The 22,549-nt window shown below is 49.3% G+C and overlaps 1 protein-coding gene across 6 annotated transcripts in view; it reads right to left on the bottom strand.

The window, feature by feature from the left end:
• Window positions 1-17,039, bottom strand: part of RIMBP2 (RIMS binding protein 2) — a 77,742-nt gene extending 60,703 nt beyond the window's left edge. For all 6 annotated transcript variants that reach the window (XM_068989949.1, XM_068989945.1, XM_068989947.1 and 3 more), the window contains exons 1-2: window positions 16,938-17,039; window positions 9,236-9,286 (exon numbers count right to left, since the gene is read on the bottom strand). In XM_068989949.1, the coding sequence (XP_068846050.1) occupies window positions 9,236-9,286; window positions 16,938-17,039 (153 nt within the window). The remainder of the gene's footprint in view (window positions 1-9,235; window positions 9,287-16,937) is intronic.
• Between the last annotated feature and the right edge of the window lie 5,510 nt (window positions 17,040-22,549).

The raw sequence follows: 22,549 nt of genomic DNA, 5'->3' as shown, positions 1-22,549 counted from the left end.
CCACCCTGGGCAAAACTTCCAGTTTTCCGAGAGGCAAAGAATCTTCATGTTAATGTTAAAAAAAAAAAAATCTCTCAGTCATTAATAGTTGGAGGGTATGTCGAGGCTTACTGTCCAACACGGCTCCTGTAGAGATAGACACGGCTCCTGTAGAGATGGACATGGCCAGGGGGCCGCCACTTTGTGATTTTACTTAATGTGACCACATGGGTAGCAGTGCCAGCGCCAGGTTGGGTTGGATGGGCCTCATGGCCCTGTGCACGGACTCCGCTGCACCCACCCAAGTCTGAGACACACAGAACGATCCCCACAGAATCTGGGGCCTGGTGGCTCTGGCATTTATAGTTTACAGTTCTCCTGGATGGAGAGCATATGCCCAGGGACTGGAACTTCATTTTGGCGCACCCGGTGCCAGAAATGAGAATCCCACCCCAGTGTGGTCAATGCAGATGTTAGGAAGGCTGTGCACCAGAGGCAGCTGCCCCAAAGCTATCCAACACCTGTATCTCCCTCCAGCTCTAGGCACGCCCACTTAGTATGAGCAATGTCAGAAGAAAATTGGTAAATGGTGGGCTTTTACCTAGGCCTGAAGCAGGGGAGACGTGGACATTCAATGAAAGGTACTCAAAATATGGGGTATGTTAGTGCTACCCCACCCTTGAATGATTAGTGCATAAGGCTAGTATACTTTGGGGGCTTCCCAAGTGGCGCCGTGGTAAAGAATCTGCCTGCCAATGCAGGAGATGCAAGAGATGCTGGTTCGATCCCTGTGTCGGGAAGATCCCCTGGAGAAGGACATGGCAACCCACTCCAGTGTTCTTGGCTGGAAAATTCCATGGACAGAGGAGCCTGGTGGGCTACAGTCCATGAGGTCGCCAAGAGTCAGACATGACTGAGCAACATAAGCAAACACTGGTATACTTCAGGAAATGGACCCCAAGGCTGGGTCTAGAAATGGTCCTCTGTGTGGATACTGATTCAGCAGATTTCTGGTGCCCGAGGCCACCAGAACCACGGTCTTCTCCTCAGTTTCCGCAGGCGCTGGTGGAGGAGGTGCCCAAGGGGGCAGAGAAGAAGGAAGTGCTGCTTTGTGCCTGCTCATCAACAAGCGCTTTGTAATATGCGTCTGCACACGTGTGACAGTGTGGTCTGAGACTTGCTTCCATGCGACCTGCCAGTGAAGTTGTAGGGCTAACCCCCTCTCACCTCCCATTTCTACCCCAAAGATTCTAAGAGTCCTGCATGATCACACCTAATTGTTTATCCCTCTTTTCAATTCCTTGTTTTGTTTCTCCTCTGGGTATCTGAGGACATGGCTTCAAGGCAATAAGGATGCTGGTTCCTAAAAGTCAGGCAGCTGCCAGATGCCTTTTCTAATTTCAGGGGGAGAAGGTCTGAATGGCTAATGGATGAGACATAGGGACCCAGGAAACCCGAAGAACGTCTCATAAGTGAGCGTTTCCTCTGGAGACTTCCCCAGGCTTTCCTGATGTTTCCCTCTTCCAGGAAGGAGGCAGGTTTTCCTCCAGAGCCTCCTCTGCATACACACTCAGGGCCTGGAGGCAGCTGGTCTCTGATGCTGAGCCTGGCAGCTGAGGCAGAGTCCCTCCCATGACCCCGAGCTGCTACCAGAAGGAACCAGTTCCAAGTGATGGAGAAAGAAAACAGCAACCCCACTGACCAGCCCTGGCCGACTTATTGGGATGTCAATACTGACCTCAGGATGCAGGGCACCATCCCTCCAGCTTGGGTGGCAAGGCTGGCGGGGCAGAACCACGCCCACATGAGTTAACCCGGCTGCTTGCGTGTCCCCATTCCCGGCTCCGCTCCCCCTACCCCAGAGACCCGCCACCTGCAGCATCAGGAGCGGAGGGCGGCTGTGTTTCTGACCACAGCAGGAACAGACGGCACAGTCATCGGGCAAGTAAACTCTAATTGGGATAAACAGCGGAGACTTGCAAATTTGGCTGTGGGTATTTATAAAGATGAAGGAAAATACATCCAAAGACGTGCCTGCTAGCACTCCCAAGGTCCTCCACTCTGGGTTTCTCATCTGAAAAACTTTTAGGGTTTGTAAAAGACAGCAAATGAGTAGGGGATAGTGCCCTCTAATGTGTCCAAATCAGGACTGTTTTGAGAATCCAGGGACATGGTGAACTCTCAATACTTAACACAGCAAAGTCGGGGATCGGGGGCGTCTCGGCAGGGCTGGGTTGCTGTGTAGCAATGATTTGGGAGTAAGCTGTTCCGTGTAGTATCTTTATGTGTAAACAAGTTTTGTGATGCTATTTATTATTTACTGAAAACCTGCTATGTGCTGGGTCCTGCTGGGGGCTTTCTATGCATGATTGCTGATGGCCAGAGAGACTCCGAGGGTAAGTTGATGGAGCCCGTTGTATGAATAAGAAAAACAAGGCCAGATGGACTAAAGACCAAGGTCACATCCCCAGGAAGTGGCAGGACAGATGCAAGCCTGTCTGACTCCAGGATCTGGGCAGTATCTAGATCGCTGACCTCCCTCTCACTCACTCAGGGGACCTGGAGGCAAGTCACATAAGCTCATTGGGCCTCAGTCTCTTCATCTGTAAAATGGGGGAGAAACTTGCCTTCCAGGACAATAACATATTATTAAGTCCAGACTCTCGCAGGCACGGTAGGGGTTCCATAAGTAGAAGCTAAGATCTTTTGTCCTCTATGGGCAAAGGACACTCAGTTCAGTTCAGCTCGTTCAGTCGCTCAGTCGTGTCCGACTCTTTGAGACCCCATGAATCACAGCACGCCGGGCCTCCCTGTCCATCACCAACTCCCGGAGTTCACTCAGACTCATGTCCATCGAGTCGGTGATGCCATCCAGCCATCTCATCCTCTGTTGTCCCCTTCTCCTCCTGCCCCCAATCCTTCCCAGCCTCAGGGTCTTTTCCAGTGAGTCAGCTCTTCGCATGAGGTGGTCAAAGTACTGGAGTTTCAGCTTCAGCATCAGTCCTTCCAATGAACACCCAGGGCTGATCTCCTTTAGGATGGACTGGTTGGATCTCCTTGCAGTCCAAGGGACTCTCAAGAGTCTTCTCCAACACCACAGTTCAAAAGCATCAATTCTTCAGTGCTCAGCTTTCTTCATAGTCCAACTCTCACATCCATACATGACCACAGGAAAAACCATAGCCTTGACTAGATGGACCTTTGTTGGCAAAGTAATAACTCTGCTTTTGAATATGCTATCTAGGTTGGTCATAACTTTCCTTCCAAGGAGTAAGCATCTTTTAATTTCATGGCTGCAGTGATTTTGGAGCCCCCAAAATAAAGTCTGACACTGTTTCCACTTTTTCCCCATCTATTTCCCATGAAGTGATTGGACCAGATGCCATGATCTTAGTTTTCTGAATGTTGAGCTTTAAGCCAACTTTTTCACTCTCCTCTTTCACTTTCATCAAGTCAATTAACTAGTGACTCAATCACCCTTGCTTCTCAGATGGCATCATGGTGTGCTACTAAATCTCTTCAATTGTATCTGATTCTTTGAGACCCTCTGGACTGTAGCCCACCAGGCTCCTCTGTCCATGGAATTCTCCAGGCAAGAATACTGGAGTGGGTAGCCATGCCCTCCTCCAGGGGATTTTCCTGGCTCAGGGATCAAACCCACGTCTCTTCTGCCTTCTGCATGGGCAGATGAGTTCTTTACCACTAGCGCCACCTGGGAAGCCCTCTTTCGTGGTGATGTCCAGTTAAGAAATACCCTCCACTGCCAGTTTCACACCTACGCCTGTACCAGCTCTTGCAGCTACATGTACACAGACAAACCCCATCAATTCATCTAAACTGGCTCTGGATTCCAGGACAAGTGACTGCTCTGAACTCTAGAATCTTTACAGGATGATGTCATGTTGATCCTAAAATGTAACAAAGTAATAACCAAAGGGAGACTCTGGTGAAGATGACTCTAATGCTTTGTATCCTATAATGTGTATTGATTCAGCATTATTAAAACACAAGTGTCTTAAACATTTGTTTTAGTTCACATGATGAATGCCTTTATCAAATCCAACTAAAACGTAGTGAATTCTGCACTGGTGGGTCTGGATCATTGGAGTCTTTTGCTTCTGTACAGACATGCTTTTGGCACAGAGATGTCCTGTGTGCAGATAAATAGATTTCACGGGTGGGACCTCAGAACCCAGGGCTGCCTGTTGAGTGTAGCTTTTGCCCTCAAGGTACCAACTGTGGTGAGATGGGGAGCATTAGGGAGATGAAGCTGGTGTCAGAAGGTGAGCCCCCAAATACCTGAGCATCCAGGTTTCTTTGTTCCTAACAACCTCGTTCTCCAGCTAAGACTCATGGGTACAGGGTTGCCAAGGTTATTCCCAGAAGGCAGAGAACCCATGCCCACCAGAATTACTGGGCGAAAGACAATTCTTAAGAGATTTAAATGCAAAGCATTAAGTTTAAGCTTCTTTATCTGAGCACTTCTCAGATTCTCAACTTGGCCAATACTGTCACACTTTAGTAGCAAAATTGCACTGCCTTATAAAGACTCCAGAATTCAGATGTGGCAGAGCCATGCCACAGGGCCCCCACTCAGGGTGACTGCTCTTCGAGCCTCTCCTGTAGGTCGTTAGCTCTGGCTGGTGACCCAGAAACAGAGGTGACACCTGTTGCCTCTATAGCTGAGACATAGAAGAGCTCTCCCTGCCACCACAGTGATCAGGAAGCCATATACTCTGGCTGGCACAGCCTCAAGATCCCTGAGTTACCATGTGGAGGGGAGCTGCATGGAGGATTCACATATCTGCAGTGGCAAGAAATGAACCCTTGTGCTGAGTGCAAGATTTTGGTGTTTGTTACTACAACACACCTGCGCCTAACCTGACTTACACCAAGAGACCAAGAGATCAGAGACTAAGGTCATCTGTTTGATGGGACAAAACAGATTTGTTTAACCACAAGGACACTCCCTTGCCAGATGATCACAGAGCATCTTAACACAAGACACGCAGCAGCATGGAATCTGAGGCCTTGTTTAGGGACCCGTGGGAAAGTTTTCATTTTAATTTTGTCTAAAAGCAGGGGAAAATGAATATAATAATGAATCCAAGCTGGATTACATTTATCTTTGTACCCAAGCAGATATAAAATATAAATTTTAATATCTTAAGGGAAGAAGGGTCCCATGAAAGCAAAAGGATCCCAGGACCCATAAAAGTCACTGGGCAGCCCAGATGCTGACCCCCACCTTGAGATTCAGGGCCCTATCTGCTCTTGGATGAGACTTGAGGATGAATGGAACCCGTTCAGGTTCTTTCTGGCATCACCTGCAGGTGGACGCCTTGGTCCAGGAAGTGGCCAACAAGCTCTGGGAGCCCTGAATAATTAGCCGCAAACAAACAAGGCGCACACACAAAGCCCTCAGTACTGACACACAGGTGGGTACCAGCTCATCACGGGTGAAGATGCCCCCTGCAATGGATCCCGGAGCTCACTGCCTCCCAGCCCAACAGGTGTTATGATTTATCAGCCCTACAGTCATGGACCATTTCTTCTTTGCACTTGACTTTCTCAGCAACTTGATATGGTGTTACCTGTGAATCCTCAGGGACTTCTCTGGTAGCCCAGACGGTAAAGCGTCTGTCTACAACGCGGGAGATCTGGGTTCAATCCCTGGGTTGGGAAGATCCTCTGGAGAAGGAAATGGCAATCCACTCCAGTACTATTGCCTGGAAAATCCCATCGACAGAGGAGCCTGGTAGGCTACAGTCCATGGGGTCACAAAGAGCTCTGCTCTTAGGAGCTGTGTGTCCTTGGCAGGGGGCTCAGCATCTCTGTGCTTCAGTTGTCTCCTTAGTGAAATGAGGAGGATGCTATCAACCACTCTGGGTGGTATTAAAAGGATTAAATTCCATCACACTTGTCACTCGTGACCACACGATGTGCACTCCTGTCTCTGCTGATGCCCAGAGGTCAGAGTGAGCTGCCTGCCCACTGTTTCTGAGTCTGGCTGCTGCAGGAGCTGGGCCATCTTTTGGTGGCAGGAGAGCTGACCCTGCTTTGCAGGGAGGTCAGGATTCCTAGGTCAGAGGATGTTGCCATGCAGTGGTGGAGATTTTGGATTCTGGCGCCAAACTCCTGGGGTTGGTATCCAGACTCTGCCCCTGGCTCTCTGCCCCTGAGGCTTTGGGAAGTCATTTCTCTGGACCATGCCTCAATTCCCCTGGTTGTCATGGATATAAGAGGGACAATATTTCTGTCATCTCCTAGGTAACCCACAGATGCATTCTGAACAATGCCCAGTTGAGAAGGATTCAATAAACACTGCTATTGGCACTGTTGTAGTTACAGCTATTTTCTTTTGCTTCTTTGTCCTGAACTAACTTTATAAAGTGTCAAGGAAGCTACGTAACTAGCACCTGCTCTTAGACTGTTAGGTTTTCAAGCAGAGCTCTCCATTCTAACTCTGAAAAGGTGTTTTCAGTTGACTCTTGATCCTTGTCTTTGCTCAGCCTGCCAAGTCAGCCTGGACCAGTCCTCAGGTGTCCTGACCAGGAATAAAGACACCTCCTCTCACCCACAAACATCCTGGCTGCTCGCTCATCAGAAAACAGGACTGAGACGTCCACAGAACCAGATGTGTGCATGTGAGTGTTTCAAGGGGTTTTAACCTAACACTACTTCCAGGGCAGCCCTTCTCTATCACTCTGTGTTATCCCTAGCTGTGCCTTTCTGCTCAGTAGAGGATCTCACTAAAGTCAGGCATGGAAAGCACAAATTTTCAAATGAAAAGTACACTGCCTGCTAAGGATGCTCCTGAGGACCCAGTGGATGGGGACTCGCTCAGGTTGTTCCTGGTCAACACTTCCAGTTACTAAGGCGCTGAGCCAGGATTGGCCAAGATTCCCAGGTGCCCTACTCCTTCAGCTACTTATCCTTCCTGTTACCAGCCTAGCAGACTCTCTAAACAACGCTTCTTAAACTGCCCATGGGGGTTGGTTAAAACGCAGACATCTGTGCCCCATCCTGAATTTCTGCTCTAGCAGGTCGCAGGCAGAAGCTGAGGATCTGTGTTCTAACGAGCTCCCGGGTGATGCCGATACTGAGGGTCCAGAAAGCGTACACTGGGTCTGGGAAGCCCACGTTGAGAACAACCCAAGAGTGAAGAAAGTCGTCATCAGTTCTACAAATTCACGGCCAAACTCAGAGTTTTGGAAAAGGCTCAAAACCCTGTTTGGAGAGACAGTTCATCTCCCTTCTTCTCCAGGTGGCTGCCTGCGAGAAGAACAAGGAAGGGTCCCTCCACTGCTGGAGAAGTCACTGCCCGCCCATGACACAGGATAGCAAGGGGACCACTCAGGTGCAAGGCGTGAATACTGATGACCCACAGAATTCTGGGCTCTCGGCCGTGCAAGCACGCGGCTGGCCCGAGGGCAGAATCATCCTGACAGTTCTCCTCCCCGCGGTCATCTGAATTCACAGAACATCCTTCCAGCCTGAGAATGGAAGCCGGCTTTGCTGGGCTCACTCACCACTCACAGTGGACAGAATCCTGGGCCCCAGTGCCTGGATTAAAGCGTCTCCCTGGGGCAGAACTCCCACGAGCAGCTCCTTGGCTCCCCCCACCCCAGGGAGACCTGGACACCCACGACTGCATCAGAAGCTGCCCATGTTCAGAAGAGGGAGATGGAGCTGGCCCAGGGGCCCATGGCCGGTCCACTTATGGGAAAAAACTTCACCAAGCACATGGGAGGGGAGGACATCACTCGCTAAAATACCTGCATGCTGTCCAGCGTGTTCTGGGTAAAGAGCAAAGCAAAACACAATGACGGAAAGACGTTGTGAATAAAAGAAAACCCAGGTTCTCAGCCCATCTGCGTGGCCTGCTCCGTTTTCCCAACCAAAGCACGTTACACCCGTCCCCCATGTGTCGGGGCCTGCACCCTGCACCAGCGCCCGGCAACGTGGCCTCAGCGGGGCTGTCACAGAGTGGCAGCTCAGAAGGCAGATTTAAACAACACAGACCATTAAATCAATGGGCTTGGGGTGACGAGAAGGAAAGAAACTGGACTTCCAGCCAGGAGACTATGCAAATCAAACTGCGGTGGGCGATCCTGCGAGGGGAATGAAATGCTGTTTCAGGGAGATGTATGGCCATTGGGAGGTCTGTTTCCAATCTCCTGGGTTATATATTTTCCCACCTGCTATTTATCACTCCCAGCCCTCCAGATATTCATTAGCTAATGGACGCTTTCAAAAAAATCAATTTTAATATATATGATGATAATGATGAAACCATTTCCTGGGGGAGGAATAGATTTTAAAAGGCAATGTAAGAGATGCACATATTCTGTTTTAAGTGGTCGTGCAGCTGCCTCGGGGGAAAAGAGACAAGGTCATCTTAAAGAGGACAGGCGCTTCCCATAAGCAGAGACGCAGGCCCAGGGGAGAGGCCCTGCTGGCCTTTCTGGATGGAACAGAACTAGGGGGGAGCGCTTGTGGGGCCGCCCCACGCTGTGCAGGCAGCTCTCCTGCCGTTGTGTCTTGAGTGAGGGGTCAGTAACTGGGAGACCTCTGTCTTCAACAGGGAGATTTCTTATGTCCATTTATTATGCATGAGGCATGCAGACTGCAAAGGCCCCCCGGGGGACCCCAGGAGTTTCCTCCACTCCCGAGGATATGGGAGGCCACCAACCGGGGGCAGAAGAGTGATTCTGACACGTCACCCCCTCCTGCCAAGCCCCCACCATCAGAGCCGGGGAGAAAGGCCTGCAGGTGGCTGGGGAAGGTGACTCCCGCTGTGCTCACGGGGACAGTGCCTGTGGTCGCTCCTCGACCGTGTTCACTGCTGCGATTTCCTTCACTGTCCTTTCTCTAATCTGCAAATGCCTCCCCAGATGCCAGGTACTTCCTCAGGCTTAGCACTATCCCTTAAAATACCCTCATTCACCTGACACCTGTAGGGATGATCCACTTCCCTTTCTCCTGCAAGGAAGCAGGCTCACCCTCCCTGCTTCCCATCCAATCAGAGGAGAGCAGAGCACCTCTGAGACCCACAGTTCTGATGCTGGCTGTGTGGCCACAGGAAAATTGTCTGCTTGCATGGACAACACGGGAGGATGTGTAAACAGCAGGAGTAATGGGTACCCAGTGGGCACTCAGTAAAGGTCGGTTACGACTTCTACAAAGCATTAACACAGCATGCCCTGAGCTCACCCTCCCCCGGGAAGAAAGCCAGCAAGGCCGGCTCACTTACCTCTAGCAGCTGCACCGCACCTTCATGTTCTTTCTTAGCTTCAACCTGAGCCTTTCGGATGATGAAAAAAGACAGAAGAGTGAATGTTTACAGCGGGAAAAAGGCAGCAGAAATAGAGATTAACGCCGAAGTTATCAGGGAGTGTAGGTCACTGATAGTCATTCCTCTAACAAGCCCCAACATTCTCAGGGCCTAAATCAGTTCTCATTTTTTTTCCTTTCCTTTGGGCAAGGTGGAATGGACTGGGGCTGGGTTTGACGCTCTTTGTAAAACCTGAAAAGCACCCCCTCATCTGGCAGAGAATGGAGAGGCTGGTGAGACTGGGCTGCTGCATGAGGTGGTGAAGAGCCCACCTGCCAATACAGGAGATGTAAGAAAAGTGGGTTCGATCCCTGGGTTGGGAAGATCCCCTGGAGGAGGGTGTGGCAACCCACTCCAGTATTCTTGCCTGGAGAATCCCATGGACAGAGGAGCCTGGTGGGTTACAGCCCATGGGGTCGCAAAAGTCAGACTCCACTAAGCACATGACATACAAGACAGAATCCACCTGTTAAACTGAGATTTACATTCAGGATTCTCAGTTCTGGAGGAATATTTTCTCCAGGTGGCTGGAGAATAATAAAGAGAAGAATTGGATATCATAAATAAGCCAGTGAGAGCTGTCTTAACAGCTTCTACTTCTCACTTGAAAACTTCCATTAGTCGGAAAGAGAGAAAGGCTTGGCTTCCCCAGCACGGACTAAAAGCGAGAAGTAGCCTGATATTTCCATAGTGTTCATTCATATGCATTTCATTCTCACATATTTCCAATGAGGCTTTTAAGAGCTAGGGCAGTGAATAGAACCCAGCAAATTAACTCAACCATTCTTGAATCCAGCTCAGTCTTCAAAGGCTCAAAATTGTTCCTTTCAAAGCAAAAACAAGAGCGACAATAAATCATGAAATGGGGTTGGAGGGGGGAGACAAAACAGCTAGAGAACATACAGGGATTATATAAATAACACCACCATTGAGCCACTTGAGTCAAAGATAGTTTTCAACTGGCAGAATGAAAAACAACCAAAAACTCCATCGCAGGCTGTTAAAACACAGCCAAGCTGGCAGTAACAACTTCGTTCCTGGCTTCAAGCACGAATCAGGAGTTCGTTTTCGTAGGCTACTTGCAAGCTGGGCCATTTGGGCAATCAGAATAGATGGCTAAAATTAACAGTTAAAATTGGCAGTGCTGAATTCTTGCAGAATCTAGGCGACAGCTTCAGCGAGGCTCATTTTGGGGGCCACTGCCAACACATGGGGAAGCTGAGACCTTCATGGTTTCCTACAGAACACAGTAGACTTGAGAGGGTCTCTGACTCCTAGGGAGACCCACAGTCCTACAGTCAGAAGAAGGAGCCTGTCATCCAGGGGTGAAATGTCCAGGGGGTGAGTTAACATGCCAGCAAACACATCTATTGCAGGGGGAGGGGTAGCTGTTCAAAAGGGACATAGATTTCCTGCTGCCAAAGCTTTGGACATTTGGCTGGGACAGACCATACATGTAACACTCAGAGTAATAAGCTTCCAGGCACCTTGGTGATGGGGTTGGGAGTATGGATGCTGGGTGGGATGAGATGAGAGTGAGTGGGGGTCATTTACAGGTGCTGTTAATATCAACTCCACAGAAAAGACAGTGAGATTCATGGAACTAAACTATGGCATGTACAGATCCTCAAATCAGGTCCCCGGGTTCCACAGAGCTGAGGAAGCCGTGAGCATCAATCAATATCCCAGGCATGGATCATAGGAGAAATCAAGGCACTGAATGAACTCAGGAGGTCAGCTTGAGATGTCCCTGTTCTCCACACACAACAACTAAATCCAAAACATGCAAGGGAAGCATCTGACATGGAGGGAAAGCAGTTTTATTAGCTGCAGGGTAAGTTTGGTTTCTATTAGCAGTGAGCATGTCAAAATGGCCTTCAGCCTGGGAGCCTTCGTTTCCCACACGGGAGGAATTGAAAACAACAGTGGCATTTGCAGATGAATTTTAAATGTGGACAATTTTGCTCATGCACTGAGATTACAACTGCTACTTGTAATAAGATGAGGATGTAACCCACACAGGAAAAGGAAGCAGTTAGAGCGACTGGACTCTGCTCACCGGTTCCCTAGAGAGACACTAGGGTTCTGGAGTCAGGCCTCCAAGGCACCTGGCCCATGCTGTCTAACCTCAGGTCCTGCATCTGTGAGGGGACCTGCATCCCACAGGTTACAGTGAGAGCTGATTGCTGTCACTGCTCACACATTCAACAGACACTAACCAAGGATGGCCTGGAACTTACCATCAGTTATCCTGGTAATGTTACAGGACCAATTGATGGAGTCTTACTAGGTCTTTCCTGCAGTTATTCATTCATTCATCCATATTCATTCATTCAAGGTTCCTGAGTATCTCTGTTCATTCATTCATTCAAAGTTTCCGAACATCACTTGTTGAGTACCTGCTGTGTCAGGCAATGTCCTGGGAGCGCAGACACTCCACTTGGGATGCAGACAACAGGCAAAAAGGTACAATGAGCAAGTGGCATCACTAAAGGGGGTGAGTGGCAGAGAACGCCAGAGCAGGGGTGATGAAGTCCATTCAGGCAGGGCAGCCAGGAGAGACTCCTATGACAACAATAAGCCAGCTCTGTCATTATTTGGGGGCCAGGCATTCTCAGGGAAGAGCAGAGAGGGGGATGTTTGGGTGACAGAGAGGAGTCCAGTGTGGCTACAGGAAGGGCGACAGGGCAGGAGTCAGAGGTGGGCAGGGGTTTAAATAAGATGACAGATGTCTGCCTAGGACTAGGCCCAGAATATGCTACACTGAAAGCAAATGTTCATGGTGTAGCTTTTATTATCATTGTCATTGTCCATAGCCTATATTCACAGCCTGGCTCACTGCTGTGTTCTTAGCCGTCACAGAGCCAACATGTGATGCTCAAGGACTGTTTGCCAAATGAATGAAAGTGAGGATTCTCAGCCAAGCTCCTGGTTCAGTGATCTCCATGAAGCAGGTGTCCCATGGAAAAGTCCTCGTAGACAGGACTGTATCTGCTTGAAATTCTATTTTTTTTAAGCTTACACCTCCACCAGCTACCAGAAATAAGGGTTGGCCAATGGTCTTATCTCACCTTGATGCCCACTAGAATAGCCTTGGGCAGCTTGATCATTCATCCATTCTTCAGTTCAACAGGTGTTCTCACTTGCCCACTATTTCCCTCACTTCTCCCAATCACCATATTGAGCAGAGGGAAGAGCTGAACTTCCAGGGAGGAGGGGGAGGTTCCCTGAAGAAGGTTCTGGGTCCCTGACATCAGCTGGGCCCCTGAAAGCCTGGACCTTCCTTAGGGTGGCCAAGTCGAGAGGTGAAGCTGAAACCACAAAGCGATCTCCAAGGACTACACAGGGTCGGAAAATCCACTTGCATTTAATGGGAGGATATATCCTTGGCTTCCTTACACACATGCTGTACATATTTCAGGATCTGGGAAGAAGCAAATCCCACAAAGTACAGAGTGGTGTTAAGGGAATTCCTAAGATGATGGTGAAGGGCGTTTCTAGACCCAGTGTAGCATCCGGCTTCTGGGGCAACCAGCCTGGACTGGAAGACGAGGCCAGGCTCCAGGCCAGATGTCTCAGAGGAAAATGGAATGAAAACATCCCCAGAGGAGTCTGGTTGACTTGAGAGAAATTTTAACACTCTGGCAGGAAGTTTGGGAATAAGAGAGTGATGAGCACACAGAAGACTGAGCAAACACACAGAAAGAGGCAATTCACTCCAGGGGGAAAGGAAAGGCTGTGCCGAAAAGGAAACACTGCCCTTTGCAGAGCCTGGCAAGATGTGCAGAGCACGCCTTGCTGAGTCGCTTTGAGATCATCCAAGCTGGACAACCAGCTGGACAAAAGAAGTGGGGTTCAGTGGAATCCAACTTGGAGATCCACATGTGGGAGTTGGCACACAGATGGCATTCACACCTACGGAACCAGACAAAGTCATGAAAGGAGCAGTGGAGGTCAAGAAGAGATGTGGAGGATTCCCGGGTGGCTCAGTGGGAGAGAATCTGCCTGCCAATGCAGGAGACGCGAATTCCATCCCTGATCCGGGAAGATCCCACAGTGCTGCAGAGCACGTAAGCCTGAGCACCACAGTTATTGAGCCCGTGCTCTAGAGCCTGGGAGCCACCACTTCTGAAGCCCATGCACCCTAGAGCTCACGCTCCACAACAGGAGAAGCCACCGTCATGAGAAGTCCAAGCACCGCAACCAGAGCAGCCTCCGCTCACTGCAGCTACAGAAAGCCCTTGTGCAGCAAGGAAGACCCAGCACAACCAAATAAATAAAGAAAAAATTTAAAAGGAGAGACGTGGATGGCAGGCTGAGCCTTGAGGATGCTTAGAGGGCTTCTGTGAGGAAGGAGAAAATTGGAAGAGGGTAGGATCCTGGAAGCCTAGCGTTTGGGGAGTCAGACCCTCTCAAAATGTGCCTCTGGGTCAAAGAGGAGGAGAGCAGGACACTAACCACTGAGCAAGACGTCCACGCACAGGTGACTTAACAAAAACCATGGCATTGGCGAGATGAGGCTGGGTCCCACAGGAGGGCGTTCAAGAAATCCTGTACTGGGATTTGCAGCAACACAGATGCAACTTAGAGATGATCGTGCTGTGTGAAATAAGTCAGACAGAGAAGACAAACACCATATGACAGCACTTACATGTGAAATCTAGACTAGGACACAAACGAACCTACCTATGAAGCAGAAACAAACTCAAGGATGTGGAGAACAGAAGGTGGTTGCCGAGGGAGAAGGGGATTAGGGGAGGGACAGAGTGGGAGTTTGGGGTGAGCAGATGCAAACTACTATGTATACAATGGATAGACAGCGAGGGCCTACTGTAGAGCACAGGGAGCTATAACAATCTCCTGGGATAAACCAAAATGGAAAAGGATATTTTAAAAAGAATATAAATATATGTGTGTGTGTATAACTGAATCACTTTTCTGCACAACAGAAATTAACACATTATAAATCAGCTATGCATGTGTGTACTAAGTCACTTCAGTTGTGTCTCTTTGTGACCCCCTGGACTGTAGCCCAACCAGCTCCTCTGTCCAGGGGATTTTCCAAACATGAGTATTGGAGTAAGTTGCCATGCTCTTCTCCAGGGGATCTTTCTGATCCAGGGGTCAAACTTGCATCTCTTAAGCCTCCTGCGTTGGCAAGCAGGTTCTTTACCACAACGCCACCTGGGAAGGCACAAATCAACTATACTCCAATAAAAATAAATAATAGGACTTGTAGTCAATGGGACTGTAGACAGCTTCTAGGAACTATCTCATGTTGCTGTCTCATGATAATCAAACTGGAACTCAGGGCGCTCTGGTGACTTTTATTATGATAGAGGGACAAGGGCTAGAATTCGGCCTTCCATAGGATATGAGCATTTCTATAACAGGTGTCTGCCACTCATTTCAACTTCACCCCATATAAAGTCATTGTCCTCAGCAATCTTCATTCTGTGTTTCCTTTATGGCATTTCCCTGATCTGAACTTTACTTCCTCATGACTTGTTCACTTACTCTCACTCTGTAAGCCAGAGGTCTTGTCCGACTCTGCACTGCATTCCTGGTTTCCAGAACAATGGCTGAGCAGCCGACACATAGGCAGCAGCCAGCAAACATGTGCTGATGAGTGAATGAGTGAGTGAGTGATCCGGACAGCAAATGTAGCACGAGGACTGTCCGTGCTGGAAATGGAACACAGACGTGAACTCTGGAAAGAACTCACCAATCTTGTTCCACTCAAGTCTCAACCTTTCTAATACTTTTTTATTTTGAAAATCAGAGCTCTACGAAATTACAAGGTTTGTACATTCGTCCTTCATTAGATTCTCTTCCTCTGCTCCCCGCCAGCCACCTCCCGATGAAGCATCAGTGTGTCCAAAATAGAGGCAAGGATGAATTCATGGGGGAAAAAAAAAGCAAAAGCGAAAGAAGTTGGATGATGCTCAAGAGAGACACTGGGAGCTGAATAATGGACTTGGCTCTAGTGCACGTTCCTCGGTATCAAGAGTTTCATAGATAAAACTCCAGGCTAAAGGAGAAGGACACCCTGGTAAGAAAAGCCAACCTGTCACCCTGCTGGACAATATTTGTATTTCTGTCCTGGATGCTCCCAGCCTGGGGACGTGCCTCCCAGGGATGCAGTGAAGGAGTGCAGGTACCAGGCGCCGGAAGGTCCCTCACGCACGGAAAGAGGGAGGAGACAGGAGTAATATCGCCGTCTGCATCCCAGCAATATCCTTTCTGGAGAGCATCTGATGAAATCTTGCTTCTCAGCGTGCCAGCCAACTTATTATGACAGGTAATAAGGACTGTGACAGTCTCTATTGTACCAGCATAATGAAATCTATCCTTAGCACGAGGTCTCCACAGATAATTAGGAAAACAGCACCAGAAGTTATCTGCTTGATGCTACACGCGCTGCTAATAAACCCAGGAGGAGAAAAACACTCCAACAGATAGGGATCTCCGGCCAGATAAGGCGAGCCACTGGGTCCTTTATTTGAGATCAAAGACCTGGAGGGGCTGGAGGTGGGGGTGCCACTGATGGAGGAGGAGGTGTCGGCTGCTCATCCCAGTGAGGGGAGGCGTAACTGGGACCAGCACCTGCGTCAGTGGTCAAGCCGGGTGCTGCCTGGAAGGGCTGGGCTGCCCTCCCATGGATGAGGGACACAGGGCTTCAGGAATGAAACCCAATGAGAAATATACACAGGGACCCCAAGCCCCATGGTTCTGAAGGAGGGGTCCCCAGATTCATCTGGACAGAGACAGGAAGACCAAGGCTGCTGATTAAGGATGCTAACTTTCTTGGTCCCCAAACCACCCAGGTGCCAAGGGGATACACCTTCTGAACTGCTTGGTCCCCTCCGCCCTTCCCCTTCTCCTTCCCTCTGGTTTCTGTCCTTTGTCCTTCCTGCCATCTTTTCTCTCCTTACTCCTCTCCTTTGCTTTCTTCTTTTTGTGTTCCCTGTCTCTCTCTTTCTCCCTCTCTTGTCCTTGGTTCATGAGATCATGCTACATATATTGCCCCAAAACTTGATTTGCTCACTTAATAACACATCATGTAAATCTGATGAGATGGCATCTATAAACCGAATTTCTTCCTCCCAATGTGGTCACGCTGCTCTGTGGTATGGATGCCCCACAGTCCACCCAGCCTCACCCTCGGATGGGCATTGGATTTAATCTTGTTACCTATGCCCACACAGCAGGATCCAAGTCAAACCAAACCAAAACTGGTTGCTGTGTTTCTTACAGGTATAGTCCCAGAACAGAAGGTTGCAGGGCCAAATAGACCTTTAGTTCTCAAGGATGCTGTCAGGTCACTTAGCCCCAGAGATAAAGCAATTCACGCCCCATTTTAATAACCTACAGGCGTGTCCTTTTCCCTACAATCTCGCCAGCATCAACTGTTAGAGCTTTTCCTTTGATTTTTGCAGCTTAGAACATAATCAAAGTTAGCTGAGGAGAAACTAGAGCACACGGGGAATCTTTCCACACCAAGAAGAAGTCATTCCCGAGCGTGTGAGAAAAGGCTCGGGAGAGCAGCCAGCCACCCACGCTCCAGGTCCCCAGTGCATTGCCAGCCTCCTCCCAGGCCCCCAGCCCCAGCCCAGCTCACCTTCTGCAGGAGGTCAATTTCCTGCTGCTTGGCGTTGAGGATGGCCAGGGCTTGTTCATGCTCCAACTCCAGCTGCTGCCGCCGTTCTGCGGCCTCTCGCATGTGCTGGGGAGGCAGGGGGAGACACACAGGTCAGGTCAGCCCAGCGCCCTGCAGGGAGCCATGTCCTGGGTTCCCCCACAGCCAGCCGGCTCCCCGGTCTGACTCACCGCCTGCATCCCCGGCTTCTCCCCAGGGCGGCAGGATCAGCCGGGGAAATCCTCACACCCACAACCCTTCCTCCCGTTTGCACGTTTTCTGTTTTATGTGCCAAGAGCACATGAGCGGAGCTGCAGGTTCCTGTGTGGAGGTGAATCTCTCTTCTCTCTGTTTGAAAAAATCGTCTCTTTCTCCGCCCCCGCCGCCACCCCCAGGTCTTCTGCAAATACCAGCCAAGATGCATGGCTCTCTCCCTAGATAGGGCTACTGCTTCAAGCTTCTTACTACCACGTAACTAATGTCACCCACAATAACCATAGGAGTGAGGTAATGTAACTGGCCCCATTCTACAGATGGGAAAACTGACACACAGTTTTCCTTGTTTGACACACACGGTAAGTGGCCATCGGGCACTCAAATCTGACACTTCTATGGAGCCTCCGAATCTCAGGGTTTGGTCCTGTCTGATCACTCTGGTGAAGTGGGGTGCTCAGCCCCCCATGAGTCCAAATGTCCCTCCATTGATCCCTCTGCCAAGGCAGGGGGTCCCAGGGCTGGACCCTTCCTCTAACCAGAGCATCTTCTCCCTGCTCTGATGACCTCTTCACCCAAAGTCATCCCCCAGAAGAACCCATCAGTGGGCATCAGAGGACACGAGGACCTCCTTAACCCTAACAGTGACCACCTGTGAACCCTGGTGGGAAGGAACCATGAGAAATGACCCCATGCAGGAAAAAGGCACAGGTGGGACCAACTTTCACACAGGCAGAATCTCGTGGAAGATTTCATGGCAAACCATTTGAATTTAGCTTCTTCACCTTCCTTCCCCCTCCCCCTCTCCTCCTCTCTCCTCCATTTCTCCCGCCTTTCCTTCCTTCTCTCCTCTTTCTCTTTTTATAATGAGATCTATGTGTCTCAGCAGTAAAGAATCTGCCTGCCAAGGCAGGAGACGCAGGTTAGATCCCTGGGTCGGGGAGCTTTCCTGGAGGAGGGCATGGCCACCCACTCCTGTATTCTTGCCTGGAGAATCCCATGGACATAGGAGTCTGAGGGGCTGGAGTCCATGGGGTTGTAAAAGAGTCAGACACGACTCAGCGACTCAACAACAATAACGACAACAGATGCCAAAGGTGATTTAGCAGTCAACATTTTAAAAATTGGGATCCTTCACAGAAAGTCCAGATGCCTTCAGAAAGGGAAGATTGAGCTCCACGTCTCCCCTGCAGGAGCTGGCAGAGGCTGGTCCCTTCCTGAGCACGCGCCTCCTGCTTGTCACCATCCCTGCACACCCAGCCTGTCCTTCCAGTGGCCTGACAGATGAGGGTGTGCTCGCGCCATACAGACGGGAGACATCGTAACATAACGGGGCTGTGCTGCGTTTAGTCGTTCAGTCGTGTCCAACTCTGTGATCCCATCCATGGGCTGTAGCCTGTCAGGCTCCTCTGTCCATGGGGGCTCTCCAGGCAAGAACACTGGAGCGGGTTGCCATGCCCTCCTCCAGGGGATCTTCCCAACCCAGGGATCGAACCCAGGTCTCCCGCATTGCAGGCAGACTCTTTACCATCTGAGCCACCAGGGAAGCCTGATACAATGGGGAGGGGACCCTAATGTGCTTTCCTCCTTGGCTTGAATTTGTTGGTGATTGTTATTATTTATTACTTTAAAATTTTACCGTTTTAATTCTTTTGCTTATTTTTATCCCCTAGCCTGGGGAAGGGGGCACAGAGAGATGAGGGCAGAGAGGCAAATTCTATGCTTTTCACCATTTTTCCCATGTCCATTCCACCTGCTACCACCTAAAGCTCTTTTCTTCCAGGAACGATCTTGTCACTCAGCCAGTTTAAACTGTGAATGGGGAAGTTCTGGGGGTTCATGTCCCAAAGTTTTGTGGTTCATTTGTATTAAGAAGTGAAGTCTTCCTGCCTTCCATGCTGCACACATTACACGTGCGGTGACGTCATACGCTGACTTTGTCTCCCATCTTGGGCTAAACAACCTTACAGGCTCTCTGCTGTCTTAGTTTGATGGAAAGCTGCAATTACAGTAAGTCCCCTGAAACGGCAAAGTTGCCAATGTGTCCCTCTGTGCTGGCTGTTATACTGGACGACTGTACTTTTCAAGGTATTGTACTGTAAGATTAAAAATGTTTTCTTTAATTTTTGTTCGCTTTTTAAATGTATTATTGTATGTTAAGTAGTACTATATAGCCGATGGTGTTAGTTGGGTACCTAGGCTAACTTTGTTGGACTTATGAACAAATTGGACTTATAAACATGCTCTCAGAACAGAACTTGTTCGTATATATAAGGGAGTTACTATAGTCAACCCTTCAGCAGAAGAGTGGTGGTTTCACTGTTGCTATGGAAACTCAGGATCCTGGGAAGATAGAACCCCCCCAAATATGAACAAAATTCTCTGAAATGTGGAAATGGGCATGCCTGTTGATGACTATAACCTGCCTGGGTTGGGGCTGGAATGCGTCATTCGTGTCTATTTGTGGACAGGAGGAGAATCAGCACATATCCACCTTCTTGCATGCACTCCAGTCTCCAGCCTTCCTGGTCTCACCAAGTCTCGCCTTCCTTATTTGCCTTGTAGACCCCCAAGAGCCAATGTTGACCATGGCTCTCCTGGCCCTGCGGAGTTCTCTGATTACCAATTTGGGTCCAGAAATTGCTAATGATCTCTAATGACATGCTTGGACCCCACTGTCCACTATCAAGCCACTGATTCCCAAACCAGTGGTACAAGGTACCAGGCATTTTCAGAACACTGAAAAAGACTAACCACCAGAGCCTCTAAAGACATAAGGAATTCTCTGAGCTTCCAAGAAGCTTTGGAAATTCTTCCACAAACACTGCTCACTGACTCAGAGGGATATTACTTTAGTCTGGTATTGGGTTTCTTCTTAAAAGCATCAGAGTTCATTAGCATTTATTCTCTACCAACATCCATGGGATTGTCAAGAGGGTTGATGGGACTGTGTGTGTTACGCTTTTCGTTCTAGAGAGGAACATTTCTTTCCATTCCTCCATTCACTTTCTTCTTCTATGTATTTGTTCATTCAACCAACGTTTATTGGGCAACTATCATGCGCCAAGAAACTAGGCCTACAGAACAACAGGATTCTGCTTTCATGAATGGGCATTCGAATTGGGAGAGTGGATAAGAAAGGGCTTATGCAAGCCAATAAACATAGACATGTCAACAGTAACAAGAAGTGTTAGGCTGAACCACTTAAGTTGACATTGAAGCATCTTTGACTTATAAGACTGTCTATTCACATAGCCTAATCCTATGATGAAATGTCAGTCCAATACTGTAAAGAAAATTCACTCACTCATTCATTCATTTAACAATTACCAAGTATCTGTCATGTGCCAATTGCCACTCTAAGTTCTGAAGGTGATAACAATGAAAACAAACACAAAACCAGCTCTCTTGGAGCTTACACTCTGGAGGGAGAGACAGACTCTATTCACATGCATTAAACAATATGAAGTGTTTCAGGTGGTCCTAAGTGTTACAGAGAAAAATATGGCGTGAGATGGGAGGGCAGGTATGGAGTTGCAAGCATTGCAGAGGCTGGCAGCATTCAGTGAATTGGCTGGAGCCTCACGGAGAAGAAGCAGAGACCATAGCAGGTGATGGAGCTCTGCCCTCGTGGAGGCTGTGGTTGGAAGTGCCCAGGCGCAGGAACATCACGGCACAAGGACATCGCCCATTCACCGCCCATTCCCACTGAGACGAGGCACTGAGCCAAGCTGCTAACAGGACTGTGGGGCTGTGAGGACTGCACTGAGCCCCCAGGAAGCTTCCAGAATGTTCCCTGCTCCATCACTGCTCACTGGTTTGGACAAAGTCCCACAGCAAGGAAAGGGAGACTTTCTTCCCCGCCACTTCAAGGAGGAATGTCTTTCCAGAGAGTGACTGATGACTTCCTATTTGGTCTTGTCAGCCTAAACTGAGCAGATGCCCACAAGGAGGCCAAAACCCCTGGCAGCCCACGGCCTGAGGGGTCTCTGCACCCAGGAGGTGGGTCATGCGCCTTTTCTGCTCAGAACCCCCCAGGGGTCCTCATCGCCCAGAGTAAAACTGTGGTGCTGCCATGGTGGGGGGACTGTGAGACCTGCTCCTTCCTCTCTGATGTCACTGTTGTCCGTCTCACCTGCTCTGCTCCACATGCCTTGATTTTCTGACTCTTTCCAAGGGCCAGGCACCTCAGGGCCTTTGCACATGCTGTTTTCTCTGCCAGTCATATGCTTCCCCCACCTGATATTGGAAGTGCTTGTTCTCTCAAAGTCCAGTCTTTGCCCAAATGCCACCTTCTCAGAGAAGCCATATTTAAAGTGGTAACCACCCCAGAGCATCCTTATTCTCCTCCCTGCTTTATTTCACGCCAGAGCACTTATTGTCATCCAATATATTTTGCACTTTATGAGCCCACTGTCTGCTTCTCCTTCCTAGGATGTCTCAGGCTGTGGTCCTTGCCCCTGGACGGGTACTCAGTAAACAAGCCGTCCTTTGTGATCTGCCCCTGTGACTCCTCAGAGCTCAGCTCTGCCCACTCACCCATCCTGCGCCTGTCACACTGGCCTCCACCAAGTTCCTGGAACTTTCCAAACATTCCCCAGCATGTGCTTGCAGAGACAGTGATGATGGAGGTGTGCTTCCAGAACTTCAGGTCAGAAGAAGGGCAGGGTGCAGTGATCAAGAAGCAGACTGCCTGGGTTCAAATCCCAGCTCTGTTGCCTTCAGCTAGTGACTTAACCTCCCTGGGCTTCATTTTCTTTTTCTGGATTAACTGTTTATTAGCATTTGGATCAATTTTTAGATGGCTGTGCTGTGCTTGGTCCCTCAGTTGTGTCTGACACTTTGCGACTGACCCCCATGGACTGTAGCCCGTCAGGCTCCGCAGTACATGGGGATTCTCCAGGCAAGAATACTGGAGTGGGTTGCCATGCCCTCCTCCAGGGGATCTTCCCAACCCAGGGATCAAATCCAGGTCTCCGACACTGCAGGTGGATTCTTTACCATCTAAGCCACGAGGGAAGCCCAAGAATACTAGAGTGGGTAGCCTATCCCTTCTCCAGGGGAAATTCCTGACCCAGGAATCATATCAGGGTCTCCTGCATTGCAGGCAGATTCTTTACCAGCTGAGCTACCAGGGAAGCCCTTTTAGATAGTTAATTAACAATTAAATAACTAATGTTTATTAGTTAATTATGAATGACCATCTGCTTTGAAGAGGGGTTTTGAATATTACATGAGTTAGGATAGTACCTGGAATCTATTAAGCCTATTATCTTTTACTCTGAATATAAGAAAACCCCTTCTCATCAACCTTGGTGGTTATCATGACCCAGGATTCTGCAATACAGAATTACGTAACAAAGTGTCACGTAAAGCATCAT

The sequence above is a fragment of the Capricornis sumatraensis genome, chromosome 17, assembly GCF_032405125.1.
Source record: "Capricornis sumatraensis isolate serow.1 chromosome 17, serow.2, whole genome shotgun sequence".
NCBI lineage: Eukaryota > Metazoa > Chordata > Mammalia > Artiodactyla > Bovidae > Capricornis > Capricornis sumatraensis.
The sequence above is the reverse complement of the archived record's forward strand: the minus strand, read 5'-3'. Positions and strand labels throughout refer to the sequence as shown.